Source organism: Onychomys torridus, chromosome 9 (genome assembly GCF_903995425.1).
Source record: "Onychomys torridus chromosome 9, mOncTor1.1, whole genome shotgun sequence".
NCBI classification, from domain to species: domain Eukaryota; kingdom Metazoa; phylum Chordata; class Mammalia; order Rodentia; family Cricetidae; genus Onychomys; species Onychomys torridus.
The window spans coordinates 27,566,724-27,581,149 of record NC_050451.1 but is presented as its reverse complement, the minus strand read 5'-3'; the positions used below and the strand labels follow the sequence as shown (position 1 = coordinate 27,581,149).

The 14,426-nt window shown below is 41.4% G+C and overlaps 2 protein-coding genes across 3 annotated transcripts; both read left to right on the top strand.

The window, feature by feature from the left end:
- The first annotated feature begins 3,022 nt into the window (after positions 1–3,022).
- Rpp14 (ribonuclease P/MRP subunit p14) lies at positions 3,023–10,002 on the top strand. 2 transcript variants are annotated; one of them, XM_036199274.1, is made up of 6 exons: positions 3,023–3,286; positions 5,963–6,050; positions 6,155–6,239; positions 8,948–9,024; positions 9,447–9,525; positions 9,935–10,002. In XM_036199274.1, exons 2-6 carry the CDS (start codon positions 5,980–5,982, stop codon positions 9,989–9,991), a joined length of 369 nt encoding a protein of 122 aa, XP_036055167.1. In that variant the 5' UTR covers positions 3,023–3,286; positions 5,963–5,979; the 3' UTR covers positions 9,992–10,002. The 2 variants fall into 2 exon arrangements, with proteins under 2 accessions (XP_036055167.1, XP_036055168.1); XM_036199275.1 differs by lacking the exon at positions 3,023–3,286 and adding an exon at positions 3,296–3,394.
- Positions 10,003–10,097: 95 nt separating this feature from the next.
- On the top strand, positions 10,098–10,879 carry Htd2 (hydroxyacyl-thioester dehydratase type 2). The gene has a single exon (XM_036199273.1). The coding sequence runs from the start codon at positions 10,104–10,106 to the stop codon at positions 10,620–10,622; it is 519 nt and encodes a 172-aa protein (XP_036055166.1). The 5' UTR covers positions 10,098–10,103; the 3' UTR covers positions 10,623–10,879.
- The last annotated feature ends 3,547 nt before the right edge of the window (positions 10,880–14,426 follow it).

The window sequence follows — 14,426 nt, the reverse complement described above, 5'->3', positions numbered from 1 at the left end:
AGTTCCTGTCCTGATTTTCTTCAGTGATGGATTATGGTGTGGAAGTATAAGCCAAATAAACCCTTTCCTCCCCAACTTGTTTCTAGTCATGGTGTTTCATCACAGAAACAGTAACCCTAACTAAGACAGTAACTATATGCTGGGCGGTGGTGGCACACGCCTGTAATCCCAGCACTTGGGAGGCAGAGGCAGGCAGATCTCTGTGAGTTTGAGGCCAGCCTGGGCTACAGAGCTAGTACAGGACAGGCACCAAAGCTACAGAGAAACCCTGTCTCAGAAAAAAAAAAATAGTAACTATATACGTACTTGTGTTGGGAAGGGCAGAGGATGGCTTACAAAGATGTATAAGATTCCACCACACAAAGTTAAACATAAGTGAGGAAGAATAGAGACAAAGAAATAGGATAGGCTGAGAGCTGTAGTGGTTGAGTTAAAAGACAAATGTGTTCCATGAAATCCTGCATGCCACCATGTGCTAGGTGACCAAATGGTAACTGACTTAGTATGTACAGTAAAAGATAGATCCTTTGTAAGAGGCCAACAATCTGAGAAAGCCATTATCAGACTCATAATCCACAGTGTCTGTTAAATATGCACCAGGTCCTTACATGATACCTAATTCTTTCTGCTGCCAAAATGAGAAAAACTTCAAAAAAGAGCACCACCTCCTGACAAGCATGCTGGTTGCAGCAGATCAAAAATTAGTTTTCACCAATGTCCTTGTACCAAACAGCAATTTGGTATTGAACTTGGCACAGTCTTTCTCTAACAATTGGGAAGAACCTTCCTAGCAATTGATGAAAATTATCTTTGCAAGGAAGTTCTTATAAAAGATGAAACATCCTTAGGAATGTGCTTTTCTATTTTAAAAACTTGTACTTACTTTTAAAATTTTCTGTGTATGTGTGTGTGTGCACAAGACATACACACATATCGCATCTGGAGGTCAAAGGACAACTTTCTTTCCTTCTACCCTATGGGTACCAGATATAGAACTCAGGTTTTTGGGCCTGTCAGTTTTGCCAGTCCTCTTGTGTGTTTTTGATTTAAAGTGATGCTACACTTAAATGTTCAAGAGAGAAAACCCCACACCAAACTTGTGGGAAGAAATTTAAGACACTCAAACAGGGTTTTGCAGATGGTTTGGGGGGGGGGGGGAGATTAGAGAGGGAGGGAGGGAAAGAAGAAGAGGAATGAAAACTCAAATAGTCATGGCAGCACACGCCTGTAATCTGGTATTCTGGCAATGAATTAAAAATTTGAGGCTGGCTTTGGTCAATTCAAGCTAGCAGGGATTACATAACAAGACCCTGTCTCGGCAAGTGGAGAGGGGAGATGGAAAAGGGAGGAAGGGAGAAAGAGCCAGAAAGAAAGGGCACCTTTTGAGAGGCAAGTAGCTAGCTGAAGAGGGAGGTTTTCCTTGCTTTTCCCTTTAATATCATCTGAAAGGACCCAGTAAATATCATCATAGTACTCAGTAAGAAAATAAAATTTCATTGAAAAAAGCAAAAACCAACCAGTAATCTCTTTCATCCTCAACTCTGTATTAACAAGAGAGCCCCGACAGAATTCAACCATCAGGAGGCATTGCTTTTCAAGATTTTGGTGTAAGAGTGAAAATTTACCAAGATTCTCTGAAAACCAAAATGCATGTGCTTTCTGTTTTTTTCTGGTTACACACTCTGGCAAGAGGAGTTTGCCAGGTGGCTGGCCCAAAGAGACTCTTTTCCATTACAGTTTTCTGGATGCCAGATAGTACATGAACTTTTTTCCTCACAACTTTTCAAGGAAGTTGCTAATCTATCTTTACCAGAAATGAAGAAGCTGGATCTATGGCAGAGAATGGATTCCAAGCCAGTTCTGGCAACTTCCAAAATCCGAACTTTTTTTCCCCCAAGACAGGGTTTCTCTGTGTAGTTTTGGTGCCTGTCCTGGATCTCACTCTGTAGACCAGGCTGGCCTAGAACTCACAGAAATCTGCCTTGCTCTGCCTCCCAAGTGCTGAGATTAAAGGCATGCACCACCACTACCACCACCACCACCACCACCACCACCACCACCACCACCACCATCACCCCCCCGGCCGAACTTTTTTTGACAAAGAAAATGTCACTATCTGGGGTCTGTGTTAGTTTCCTCCACTTATTCCTCATCTGAAATGAATCCTGTATCCTCTGAGGGAAGAAGGGAGAGGAATCAGAAGCTACATGACTACAGAGTATGGCCAAGACAGGAATGGCAGAGCTTTAGGAAAAAACAGATATTAGGTTCTTTTCTCACTTATAGAAAAGGCCCTAACTGATGTAGGCACTGGCTTGGCTATGCAAGGCATAGCTTTACCTTCTCTGCTTTGTCCAGCTCAGGCCAAATCAAAACTCCTTAGTAAATACAAGCTGAGTGATCACTAGTACCAAGGACTGCAATGCAATGATGAGCCATCTCAGACTCCGGCTGGTTTAAGATGGTGTAGTTTGGACATCACTGGCCAAAGCAGATAATCTGTAATACCACTTGTAACCATGATCCGGGACAAATAACTTTGCCGTTCCCTCTGCCTCACTCAGTTCTACTTCTGTGTAATGGGGACTATTGCAATAATAGCCACCTCAAGGATGTTTGAGGGTTCCATTAGATAAATTTCGTAAAATCTTTAATCTCAATACTCGGGAGGCAGAGGCAGGAGGATCTCTGTGAGTTAGAGGCCAGCCTGGACTACAGAGTGAGTTCCGGGAAGGGTGCAAAGCTACACAGAGAAACCCTGTCTCAAAAAAAAAAAAAAACAAAAAAAAAAAAGAAAGAGGAAAAAAAAAAACCCAAAACCCAAAAACAAAAGAATCCAGGAGAGATGTTTGAGATAAGCTGTTGCAAATGAATGTAGAAATAAATAAAAGACCATGAAGATTATCCGGGCCTAATAGAACGCCACAAACGCGGGTCCGGGAACGATAGGGGGCGCTGAACCCATCGACCTCAGCCGCACTGCGCAACAAGTCCAGTGACAGGCGCTGCGCAGTGACGCACGTCCGCTTGCGCGTTCTCGTCTGTAGGGCGGAGCGGAAAGGAGTCAAATGTAAAGACACCAGCTTTGCAGTCCCAAACCTGGGCTGCTGACTCCCACCCATTCCGAATTCTAGCAACGCGCAGGCGACAGGAACGTGGCTGTTCCAGGGAGAGGATTCGTTCTGCGCCGGGGCCGCTTAACCCCGCTCGGCAGGTGCAAGTGCGCATGCGCGAGGCGGGCGCCAGGTGGAAGTGCGGCTGGCCAGAGGAGCCTTGCCGTTGCCAGGTCAGTCAGAGAACCGCCGCGGGGCTTCGTACAGCGCGGCTGAGGTCCCGATCACCGACGGTGGCTGGGAAGGTTGAATAGCCGTGTGCTACGCGCACTGTCTTCGAGGTGGGCGCTAAATGAACTTATTGAGCAGGGTTGGAAACAGCGTAACTCTTCAGCATTAGGGGATCGGACTTCTTCAATGACTAGTTTAGTCCCATTAGTTCCAGAGCTGTGTCTTTTGTGCCTAAATGTGCAGGCACTCGTTTGAGTCCTTGAGAAGCAATAGGGAATAAAACAGCTTCTTTTTTGGAGTGCAGGTGTTGTGGAGATTAAATATTCTGAGATTCTGTTAGAAATATTGTAAGACTAGCAAGGACTGGGCAAGGAAGGCTTGATACAATAATAGATCGGAAGGAAAAGGCTAGGAAGTGTGAGACATGTGGCTTCCTGCTTCTGGCTTACGGAGAAACTGTAGCCCTAGACGAGGCCAAGAGGAGGAGGAAGCCCAGAGCGTTAGATCTCAAGAAATTCCTTTTCTTCGGGTGTGGTGGTGCATGCCCTTAATCCCAGCACTGGGGAGACAGAGGCAGGTAAATCTCTTGAGTTCGAGGGCAGCCTGCTCTACAAAATGAGTTCCAGGACTGCCAGGGCTCTGTTACACAGAGAAACTGTCTCTGCTTACCCACACCCCCCCCCCAACCTTCTCCCAAAAAAGGAAATTCCTTTTCCCAGAGTCTGACACTTAGACAAAAGCTACCATTCCCTCGGAAACTTAAGACATTCCTGCTTACTAAAAGGAGTCATTCTCCTTATCTCTCGCCTGGAACTCACAGAGATCCGCCTGATTCTGCCTCCCAAGTGCTGGGATTAAAGGCGTACGCCACCACTGCCCAGCTCTACTCATTCTTATAACTTGTTTTAACCTGATTCTCTTCGTTTACGTTTTGCCTATGGGCATTTACCGTTCTTTCACTCTGTATTTCTTACTCTGTGTCTGACTGGCTAGCCCTGGCATCTCCATCTCTTTCTTCCTTCCACCTACTTATTCTCTCCGCCCACCAGCCCCGCCTATCCCTCTGCTGCCTAGCTACTGGCTATTCAGCTTTTTATTAGACCAATCAGGTGCGTTAGGCAGGCAAGGTAAAACAGCAGCACATCTTTACATAATTGAATACAACATAAACAAATGTAACACATCTTTACATAGTTAAACAAATGCAACACATCTTTGCCTAGTTAAAGTAATATTCCATAACAGCACTTCCTTTAGACTCCTTGCATTTTAAGCCCAGTCCTTCATGGTGTTGTCAAATAGCCCTAGAGAGACCTGGATTCTGTGTGCTGGAAGGTTTTTGGTTTGTGTTTGTTTTCCTCCTTTCTTCAGTATCGAGAATTAACCTAGGGAATGCTAGTATGAAGGAAAGTTCCTGGCAAAAAGCCACACTTCATTTACATTGGACTTTGTACTTGGTTGATTGACTGATTAGAGACTGAAATGTTACAAGTCCAGAGCCTAATTACAGTCTATTTTTAAGTTATCTTTACACACATACCCCCAATTAGTCATTCCTTGAACACCTGAGTCTCACACATTCTTATGACTATTGGGTGAAATCTTTTGGGCTATATTGACTTAGTAGACCACTTAGCTTCCACAAGTCTAAAGGTAAGAATATCATCTGCATCTGAGGCCTGTAGCAGAGGTTTCCCTGCTTTGCTGTAAGCTGCCTACCTGATGTTTTCACCAGTGTATTTGAAAAGTGCCTTCATTAATGACTCTCTTTGATCATTTACTATAAAAATGTCAGGAAACTTCCTACCTTGGAACATGGAATGTGGAGTAACCTACATCTGTGTTCCTGGGCCATGGCCATTAATATTTGACTCCAGAAGTGAGATGTATTGAAGTGAAAGCTGTATTGTAAGAGTATGAAGCAAGCACTCTTCTACTGAGCCACATCTGCACTAGAGACCTAGTTTCTGGATTGGGAATAGCAGATTTAGGGAAGAGGACAACAAAAGGACCCCCCTTCATCATGTTCTTTTTTTTTTTTTTTTTTTTTAAGATTTATTTATTATTATGTATACAGAAGAGGGCGCCAGATCTCATTACAGATGGTTGTGAGCCACCATGTGGTTTCTAGGAATTGAACTCGGGACCTCTGGAAGAGTAGACAGTGCTCTTAACCTCTGAGCCATCTCTCCAGCCCCCCATCATGTTCTATGAGGACAGAATAAATGGTTTTATTTCCTTATGTTTGTATCTTTCCTTTGCAAAAGGGTGGTCTGATCTGGCATATTTAAAAAAATACAGAAATGGGCTTGCCTCTTCTGCACCAGATTCTGGGCATGATCTCCAGCACTATCACCCCTTAACATATACCAAAATAAGGACTGCCAAAGAAAGAGAGGACTTCCTTTATATCTGTATGGGTAACTGTTGTCTAACTAGGATTACATAAAATACTGTAATAAGTCTTTAAAAGTGTTGACATTCCAGCTGGTAATCCCAGTCTTCCCTAGAGAGAGGCAGTTTAAGGCTAGCCTTGACTATATAGCAAGTCTTTCTCAATAAGTAAACAAGTAAATAAATAAATAATTAATTAAATAGGCCAAATTCCCATTAAAAACAATACTACTACCAATAACAACATATACCCAATAGTTATGAGCCCTCTTAACCCCTTGTAGGTATCCCATGTTTGAAGATGCCAGCTACTGCATATGAAAGAGTGGTTTACAAGAGCCCCTCAGAGTACCACTACATGAAAGTCTGCTTGTAAGTTCAGTCTTGTGAGTTTTGTTCTATATTACTTGATTTTTTACAAATCTGAAAAGCATGGAGTTTAATGTGATACTTTTTCTTTTTAATATTTTTTGCAGAGAGTTTCAAGAACATGGAGTTGGACTGAATGCAGCCCAGTTCAGACAGCTGCTTGTTTCAGCCCTGAAGGACCTGTTTGGGGAGGTATAGGTTACTTGACAAGTTAAAAAAATTTTTTTAAAGATTTATTTATTATGTACACAGAAGAGGTTGCTAAATCTTATTACAGATGGTTGTGAGCCACCATGTGGGTACTGGGAATTATACTCAGGACCTCTGGAAGAACGGCCAGTGCTCTTAACCACTAAGCCATCTCTCCAGCCCAACAAGTCCTATGTATATTCTTGGTTGTCCTGGAATTTGCTCCATAGCCATGAATTCACAGAGCCATCTACTTCTGCCTCCCAAGCACTAAGATTAAAATTGAGCAACACCACTCTCGGCCTAGAAGAGCACTTTGTAAGAAACAGAAATATCATTTTTTAAAGCTGTACTAGAATTTGCAGAAGCCAACTTTCAGAAATAATGAGTTTCAGTGTGCCCTGTATTTGACTAGGAACCTGTTAGACCACTGTTTGTTCTTGCACAATACTATCAAATTATAGTCTAGACTGGTAACCAGCAAACATCATTGCCCATCTTTGTAAAGATAAAGGGTTTATATGAGAACTAACACTCTTCAGTGAAAAAGTCTCTTTATAAAACAGTGTGAGGGTTGGCAAGAGTTCAGTTCCTGAAACCGACATGGTGGGAGGAAAGAACAAACCCTTGAGAATTTTCTTTTACCTCCACACTCATTCAGTTGCACATGTGCACACGTAACATACACACATGCATATGAGCAAACAAACCTTGGTACATGTGCAGTGATACATTTACATGTGGGGAAAACACACATAAAAATAAATAAATCTTAAAGTAATTTTTTAAAAAATCTAGGGGTTAGGGATTTAGCTCAGTGGTAGAGTGCTTGCCTAGCAAGCACAAGGCCCTGGGTTCGGTCCTCAGCTCTGGCAAAAAAAAAAATCTAAAAGAGTGTGAGCAGAAGTAAAAACTTAATGATATTGGTTAACATTCTGATGTGGCTTCTCTAGCCTGTCACAGACCAGCACTTTGAGCAGCTTTTTTTTAGCATTCACTTAACAAAAGTTGAGCTTTGGAAGTGGAGAGGAAGAAGGAAAGATAAATTATAGATTAGGGAAAATATTTAAAAACTATATATCTGACAAAAAAATATTATCTAGAATATTACAAGAAATCCTCAAAAAAATAAAAAAAAAGCTGGGTGGTAGTATCGCACACATTTAATCCCAGCACTCAAGAGGCAGAGGCAGGCAGATTTCTGAGTTCGAGGCCAGGCTGGTCTATACATCAAGTTCCAGAACAGCCAGGGCTACACAGAGAAACTATCTCAAAAAAAAAAGTAATTCAAAACAAAAAACCTACACTTGCTCTTGCAGAGGACCCTGTGGTTCCCACTACTCACACACATAGTCATCCTCTGGTACATAGCCATCCGTAACTCTAGTTCTGTGGAATCTGATCTCCTCTGGCCATCTCAAGCACCAGGCATGCACATGGTGCACAGATAGCATGTGAGCAAAACACTGATGACACATATAAAAATAAATTTTAAAGAAAAGTAATGCTGCACATTGAGTGTTTACCAGAAGCTGAAAACATCACAGTTGTCCTTTAGTGGGTGATTGTCCAGTGATTGTATATTCAAATCATGAAATATAGTCCGCAGTGAAAAGGACAATGGGGGATTGGGGATTTAGCTCAGTGGTAGAGTGCTTGCCTAGCAAGCACAAGGCCCTGGGTTCAACCCTCAGCTCCAAAAAACAAAAAACAAAAACAAAAAATGGAAAGGACAATGGGTAGACAAATCTCTAGAAAACTAAGCTGAACAGGAGCTGCTAACCCTAAGTAAATTACTTATTGGGTAATTCTTTGTATATAATACTCTTGCTACAACATAACCTGAAGAAAGAAGTGGTTGCCGGAGTTAGGGATGGGAAGTAGAGTGTGTATGACTATAAAGTACCAGTAGAAGGAGTCTTGTGGTGGTCCAAGTTTTTGTTTTGGTGGTGGTGGTAGTTCCAAGAAACCATCTATGAGGAAAAGTTACATAGAAGTACACACATATAAATATAAATGCACACAAATGATGTCAGGTCTGAGTAAATTCTGAATTGTGTCAATACCAGTTACCTGGCTTTGATCCTATACTGTGGCTATATAAGATGCTGCTTTTGTTGGAGCCTAAGAGAAAAGTGCATGAACTTTCCTGTAGATTGCAGCAAATTAAAAAATAAAACTTACAATTTCTGTATGTCATTAAAAAATGTAGTTTCAGGAGATAGAGCTGTAAGACATGTTTATCTCTTGGTGTTGTTAAATAGTGACAAGAAGGAGAATTATGGAAGAGCAATGTGTGGGGTCTTGTGTAAGAAAGAGCACAGTAAGTAGATTGAGCCTAATCTTGTGAATATGCAAAGGAACTTTTTAAAAAACATTACACCTGGGGGTGTACACAGGCAACTTGTAAGAGTTATTTCTCTCCTTTTACCATGTGGATCCGGGGTACTGACTATGGGGATCAAGCTTAGGTCTTTAGGATTTGTGCCAGGTGCCTTTTCCCACTGAGCCATCTCACCAACTGGAGAAGGAACACTTTAAACACAGATTCAAAGGTGAAGGAGGTTATCATGAAGAAAGATAGGAACATTCTAGACAGTAGGAGTTCTTATCAGGCACATGAGAGTACCAGCACCATTATTTGAAATAGTGATTTTATCAGAGTGCATGGTGATGACAGGAGTCTGCTAATGGTGTCGTTCCATACCTAGATTGGTGCTGCTTTGCCTGTGGATGTCCTAACCTATGAAGAGAAGACCTTGTCAGCCATCTTGAGAGTATGCAGCAGGTATGACAGTGAAACAGTTCTAGAATAACAGGGCAGAGAGAATGATGGAATAACACAGTGAAGAAGCTTCCAGGTTAAGAATGTATGGCTGGAAACTCTGAGCAGCTTTGGGGAATTTACACTGGAGTTAATATGAACATTCCTCTACTTGGAATTATACTCTAGATAGGAGAAAACCTTCGTTTGATCACAGCCAGTTTCCCAGTTGATGATTATGGTTTTAAGACCAAGAAATGTGTACATTTTAGAAAGATTCTAGAGCTCAATTTGTTCTCTGTCTGTGATACATTCTTACTTCTAAGGTTCTGTTTTATTTAAATGAGGCTTCTGTGTTTTTAACTTTCTAGACAACCACAAGCAAAAGTATTAGGTAACTGTTGGCAGCAGAAATCTTTATTTATGCTTTCTTGTTCTTTATACAGTGGTCTGGCTAAATTGTGGAGCTCTTTGACCTTGTTCGGAGCCTATAAAAACAAGAAGTGTGCTTTCAGAGTGATTCAGGTAAAGGCTTTTCCTTCGTAATTCTAAGGAGGACTGAGCACTATAGTGATGTGATGTGGATGTGTGCACCCGTTTTGTCTTGAGTAAAGCAAACAGAGTTAACATCTAGCAAGGGCAAACCCAGAATCTCACTGCCTCTGAAAGGCAAAGTGGTCAGATTTTAGGTCACATAGAAGATGTTTGGAGGTCAAATTTGGAATTTATGGTAAAGGCTTTTCTCGCTGAATGCCATGTGCAGTGTTGTCTTGGCAGGCTGTTTCTAGGCTTATATACATGTTCAGCCAGTACTCCCTCCAGGATGTGCCTTCAAATGTGACTGCTGCAGTGTTGTGCACCCTGTAAAGCCCGCATGTTTCTGTGTTGCCTGTTGTCTCTATGAAGCTTGAGTTAACCTTTTCTTCTTTTGTAGGTGTCTCCCTTTCTCCTTGCATTATCTGGTAATAGCAGGGAACAAGTATTGGATTGAATACTCTTACAGTTCCAGAACCCTTCACTCTCAACAGTATCTTTTGGTGTCTACATAGATTGAGAAAAGAAGCAGGCCAAAGCCCTGTTGATGACATTTGGAGATACTGAAGATGTTCTCTGTGGTTTCTGGCCATCGTCTCTGGTGGAGTGGGCTTCAGAGGAGACTGTGGCTAAATCACCTGGTACCAACAGGGAAGTGCTTTCAGCATGTGCACATGAAGATTGGAGACCGTGCTGAGCTCAACAGAGCCTTCACACAGCAGGATGTGGCCACTTTCTCAAAGTTGACAGGAGATGTCAATCCTTTGCATTTAAGTGAAGAGTATGCAAAACACACCAAGTTTGGAAAGACAATTGTGCATGGAGTTTTGATAAGTGGACTTATTTCTGCTCTCTTGGGTACTAAAATGCCGGGGCCAGGCTGTGTGTTTCTTTCCCAGGAAATTAAATTTCCAGCCCCTTTATATATTGGAGAAGTGGTTTTAGCATCTGCAGAAGTGAAAAGGCTGAAGCAGTTTGTTGCTGTTGTTGCAGTGTCCTGCTGTGTAATAGAGAGTAAGAAGACAGTTATGGAAGGTTGGGTTAAGGTTATGGTCCCAGAAGCTCCTGGTGCTGAAATAGAAATTTAAAGTTGTAAGTTCAAACATCTGTGTTCTTGCTATGAAATGTCATTTGGGGAAGTGGGCTGTTGCTCTTCATGAAGGAATGGCTTGTATACCTGGAAGCCACATGGGGAAGGGGAACAAGCAGACAGTTTGTTCCAGTGTCTGCTTTCCAGATTGGCTTTATGCTTTACCCAGACTTAAGTATGTACAAGATTTCATCATCTCTGGAGATTTGGTTTGGTTTGGTTTTTCTAACTATAAAACAATTGAGAGGGGCTGGAGGGATGGCTTATCAGTTAAGGTTACTGGCTGCTCTTCCAGAGGATCTAGGTTTAATTCCTAGCACTCACAACTGTTTGGGGATCTAACACCATCACTATATGCACATAGTACACAAATATACATGTAGGCAAAACAGCGACACAAATACAGCAATAATAAAATAAAAATTAAAAATCTTTTTTAAAAAATGAGAATCTCTGCATATTTTACTTTCAGAATTTCAAACATAGTTATATTTGTATTTGATAACACCTACCTATATCTGTGTTGAGGAAGTTTCTTATTGAATTTATATCACCATGGGCTTAGTTACTAATTGCAATGATGGAAGTAGAATCATCTTTGAATACCTACTCTTTACCCTTAGATACTCTTAACCCTTTCTCCGTGATTTTTGGATTAGGGTTATAATTCCTTACTATTTACATCAAGATATAATCTTGTGGTTGATGTGGTGGCACATGCCTTTACTCCCCACTTGACAGGCAGAGGCAGGTGGGGCTCAAGGCTAGCCTGGTGTGCATAAAAAGTTCCAGGACAGCCAGGGCTACATAAGAGAAGAGACTGTCTCAAAAAAAAAAAAAAAAAATGGTGTGGACTTCAACCTTCTATGTGACTTGCCTTTCAGGTGGTTTTTGCTGTTATGGGAGAGGGATTTACATACAGCCTTGACTCAGTTATGTAAACTAATACGGTGCAATATTGTTGGAAATAATAGAAACATAGAATAAGCAGAGGTTCAGACCTATAAATAATAACCAATATTATCCTCCCACCCTGGTCTCCCATGAATGAGGTTAGGGGTTTTTCTGAATTTGAAGCTGGCTGCTCTACAGTTGAACAGGTTGCCTTGTCAATTTTTCAAGCAATAAGCCAATAGTTTCTTTTAGTGTTTTAACCATGAAGAGAAGACTCTGGGGGCAAAGGCTCTATTTTAAGGGCTCTGGTTCTTCTCTCCCTGTCTTGAAAATGTGGGTCTACTTTAAAAACAAAACATAGATATGTGGTATAAGGAGTAAGGCAGGCCTGACTGGTGATGCATGCATTTAATTCCAGGCATAGGCAAGAGGATCTCTTGAGTTTGAGACCAGTTTGGTCTACATAGCAAGTTTCAGGACTATATAAACCTTGTCTTGAATAGGAAAAGAAAAAAAGTATAAGTATATGGTGGATGAGGGAGGCCAAGTTTTTTTTGGGTTTTTTTTTTTTTTTTTTTTTAAGATTTATTTATTTATTTATTTTGTATACAGAAGAGGGCGCCAGGTCTCATTATAGATGGTTGTGAGCCACATGTGGTTGCTGGGAATTGAACTCAGGACCTCTTGAAGAACAGACATTGCTCTTAACCTCTGAGCCATCTCTCCAGCCCCAAGTTTGTTTTTTTAAGAGTTTGGGAGTCTAGGGAGAATGTGCTTTTAAAGTAATTTTTAAGCAAGTATCTATATACTTGTGGTCTGACTGTGCTCACTATGTTAAATGGTAACTGACTTTAGCTGGATGCTTTGATTAGAAATACAAGATCATCAGGGCATAGCATCATTTACTTAGAATTCCAAAATTTACTGCTAGGAATTTGAGGCCAGCCTGAGCTACACAGCAAGACTTTAAAGCAAAAGCAAAGATGGGATGTAGTTAGCAGTTCCGTATTTCCTGGAAAAGACATACCTTCTAGTGGTGTTTTGGTGTTCTGTTGTGTTTGCTTGTTTGTTTTTGTTGGTGCTTTTTGATACAGAGTTTCTCTGTGTACCCCTGGCCATCCTGGAACTCGATCTGTAGACCAGGGGGCCTTGAACTCGGAGATCCGCCTGCCTCTGCTTCCTGAGTGCTGGGATTAAGACTTGTGCCACACCAACAGTCTCTGGTGTTGTCTTAAGTAAACAGATTTTTGTGGGTGTGTTCTTGTTTGGGCATGTGGAGGCCAAAGGTCAGTTAGATGTCTCTCTCACTGGCCTGGAGATCAGTAATTAGATGAAGCTGTCCCACCAGTGAGCTCAAGGAATCCACATGTTCTTCCCCAAGCACTGGGATTGTATATAAACACAAGCCACTATGCCTGCTTTGTTTGGTTAAACATGGATTGTGGAGTTGAACTCTGGTCCTCAGTTACTCAGCAAGATACTTTGTCAACAGAACTCTGTTCCAATAACCAGACTGGGGCTGTTGAGTAGATTACTAGAAAGAATTATTGTAGTCACTAGAGGGCAATCATGTGCCTTAAGTGAGTTAATTATAAACATATTACACCTTCCTCCAGTATGTGAGAGTGAGATGCAAACACCAAAGTCAGTGTCAGGAGTGAAGGTACTATTGTAGGTCTCAAAATGGGTAGCATTGCAGGCTGAGTTCATCTGAGGATGAAAGTTCTAGGCAACTCACTAGACTTGATGAAATGTGTTATATATCACAAGAAAATCAAGAACTCAGGCGGTCAGTGCACACTCCTGCAGAACTCATCGCTTGGGATTCAGCAGCAGTCTTAAGTGTGGATCCATAAATGGAGCATGATGTGATTTTTTTTTTTTTTTTTTTACATTTCTGATAAGCTGATTTTCTGCATTTAATATAATTCTTGAAACAGCTTTATAAAGTTAATGACCCCATTTTATTGAGACAGAAGCAGACTGATGCTGTATAGCTGTTGTTAGTTGTTTTTGGTCTTTTGGGGACTTACCACCCAGGTCCCAAATAAATCACACACAGAGGCTTATTCTTAATTATGAATGCCCGGACTTGGCTTGTTTCTTGCCAGCTTTTCTTAACTTTAAATTATCCCATCTACCTTTGCCTCTGGGCTTTTTCCTTTTCTTATTTATGTATATCTTTCACTCTTACTCCATGGCTGACTGTGTGGCTGGCCCCTAATGTCCTCTTCCCTGTGGTGATATATTGTGTATCCTAATAAACTTTCCTGAGGATCAGATGACAGAGCCAGGCAATGGTGGCACACACCTTTAATCACAGCACTTGAAATCTCATGCCTTTGCTTGGAAAGCACACATGCCTTTAATCCCAGGAAGCAATATGGCAGGGCAGAGAAAGGTATATAATATAAGGCATGAGGAAACAGGAACTCACTCTCTTTAGGCTGAGGATTTCGTAGAGGTAAGAACTAGTGGCTGGCTGCTCTGTTTCTCTGGTCTTTCAGCTTTCACCCTCATATGTGGCTCTAGGTTGTTTTTTTTTTTTAATTTAAAGACCATCTAAGATTTGAACAATACCTCCCCTTGTTCTCTTGCTCCTCCTTTTCCTCCCAGATTTTTCCTTCTGTTTATTCTCTGACTGCCAGCCCTGTTTATCCTTTTTCCTGCCTCACTATTAACTGTTCAGCTCTTTATTAAACCAATCACGTGTTTTAGGCAGGAAAAGTAACACAGCTTCATGGAGTTAAACAAATGCAACATAAAGGAATGCAGTACATCTTTGCATTAAACATGTTCCACAGCATAACAAATGTAACACATCTTAAAATAATATTCTACAACAATAGCTTGACGAGGGTCATACAGCTAATATGCAATAGAGCTAGATTCAAGGTTGAACTTCCAT

What these genes read in the sequence shown, in the direction of transcription:
- Rpp14 (XM_036199274.1), top strand. Translation starts at nt 5,980, where the DNA reads ATGCCAGCTACTGCATATGAAAGAGTGGTTTACAAGAGCCCCTCAGAG. An exon ending in CACTACATGAAAGTCTGCTT is followed by an intron (nt 6,051 to 6,154) that starts GTAAGTTCAGTC and finishes TATTTTTTGCAG; the next exon opens with AGAGTTTCAAGAACATGGAG. An exon ending in GTGCTTTCAGAGTGATTCAG is followed by an intron (nt 9,526 to 9,934) that starts GTAAAGGCTTTT and finishes CTTCTTTTGTAG; the next exon opens with GTGTCTCCCTTTCTCCTTGC.
- Htd2 (XM_036199273.1), top strand. Translation starts at nt 10,104, where the DNA reads ATGTTCTCTGTGGTTTCTGGCCATCGTCTCTGGTGGAGTGGGCTTCAG.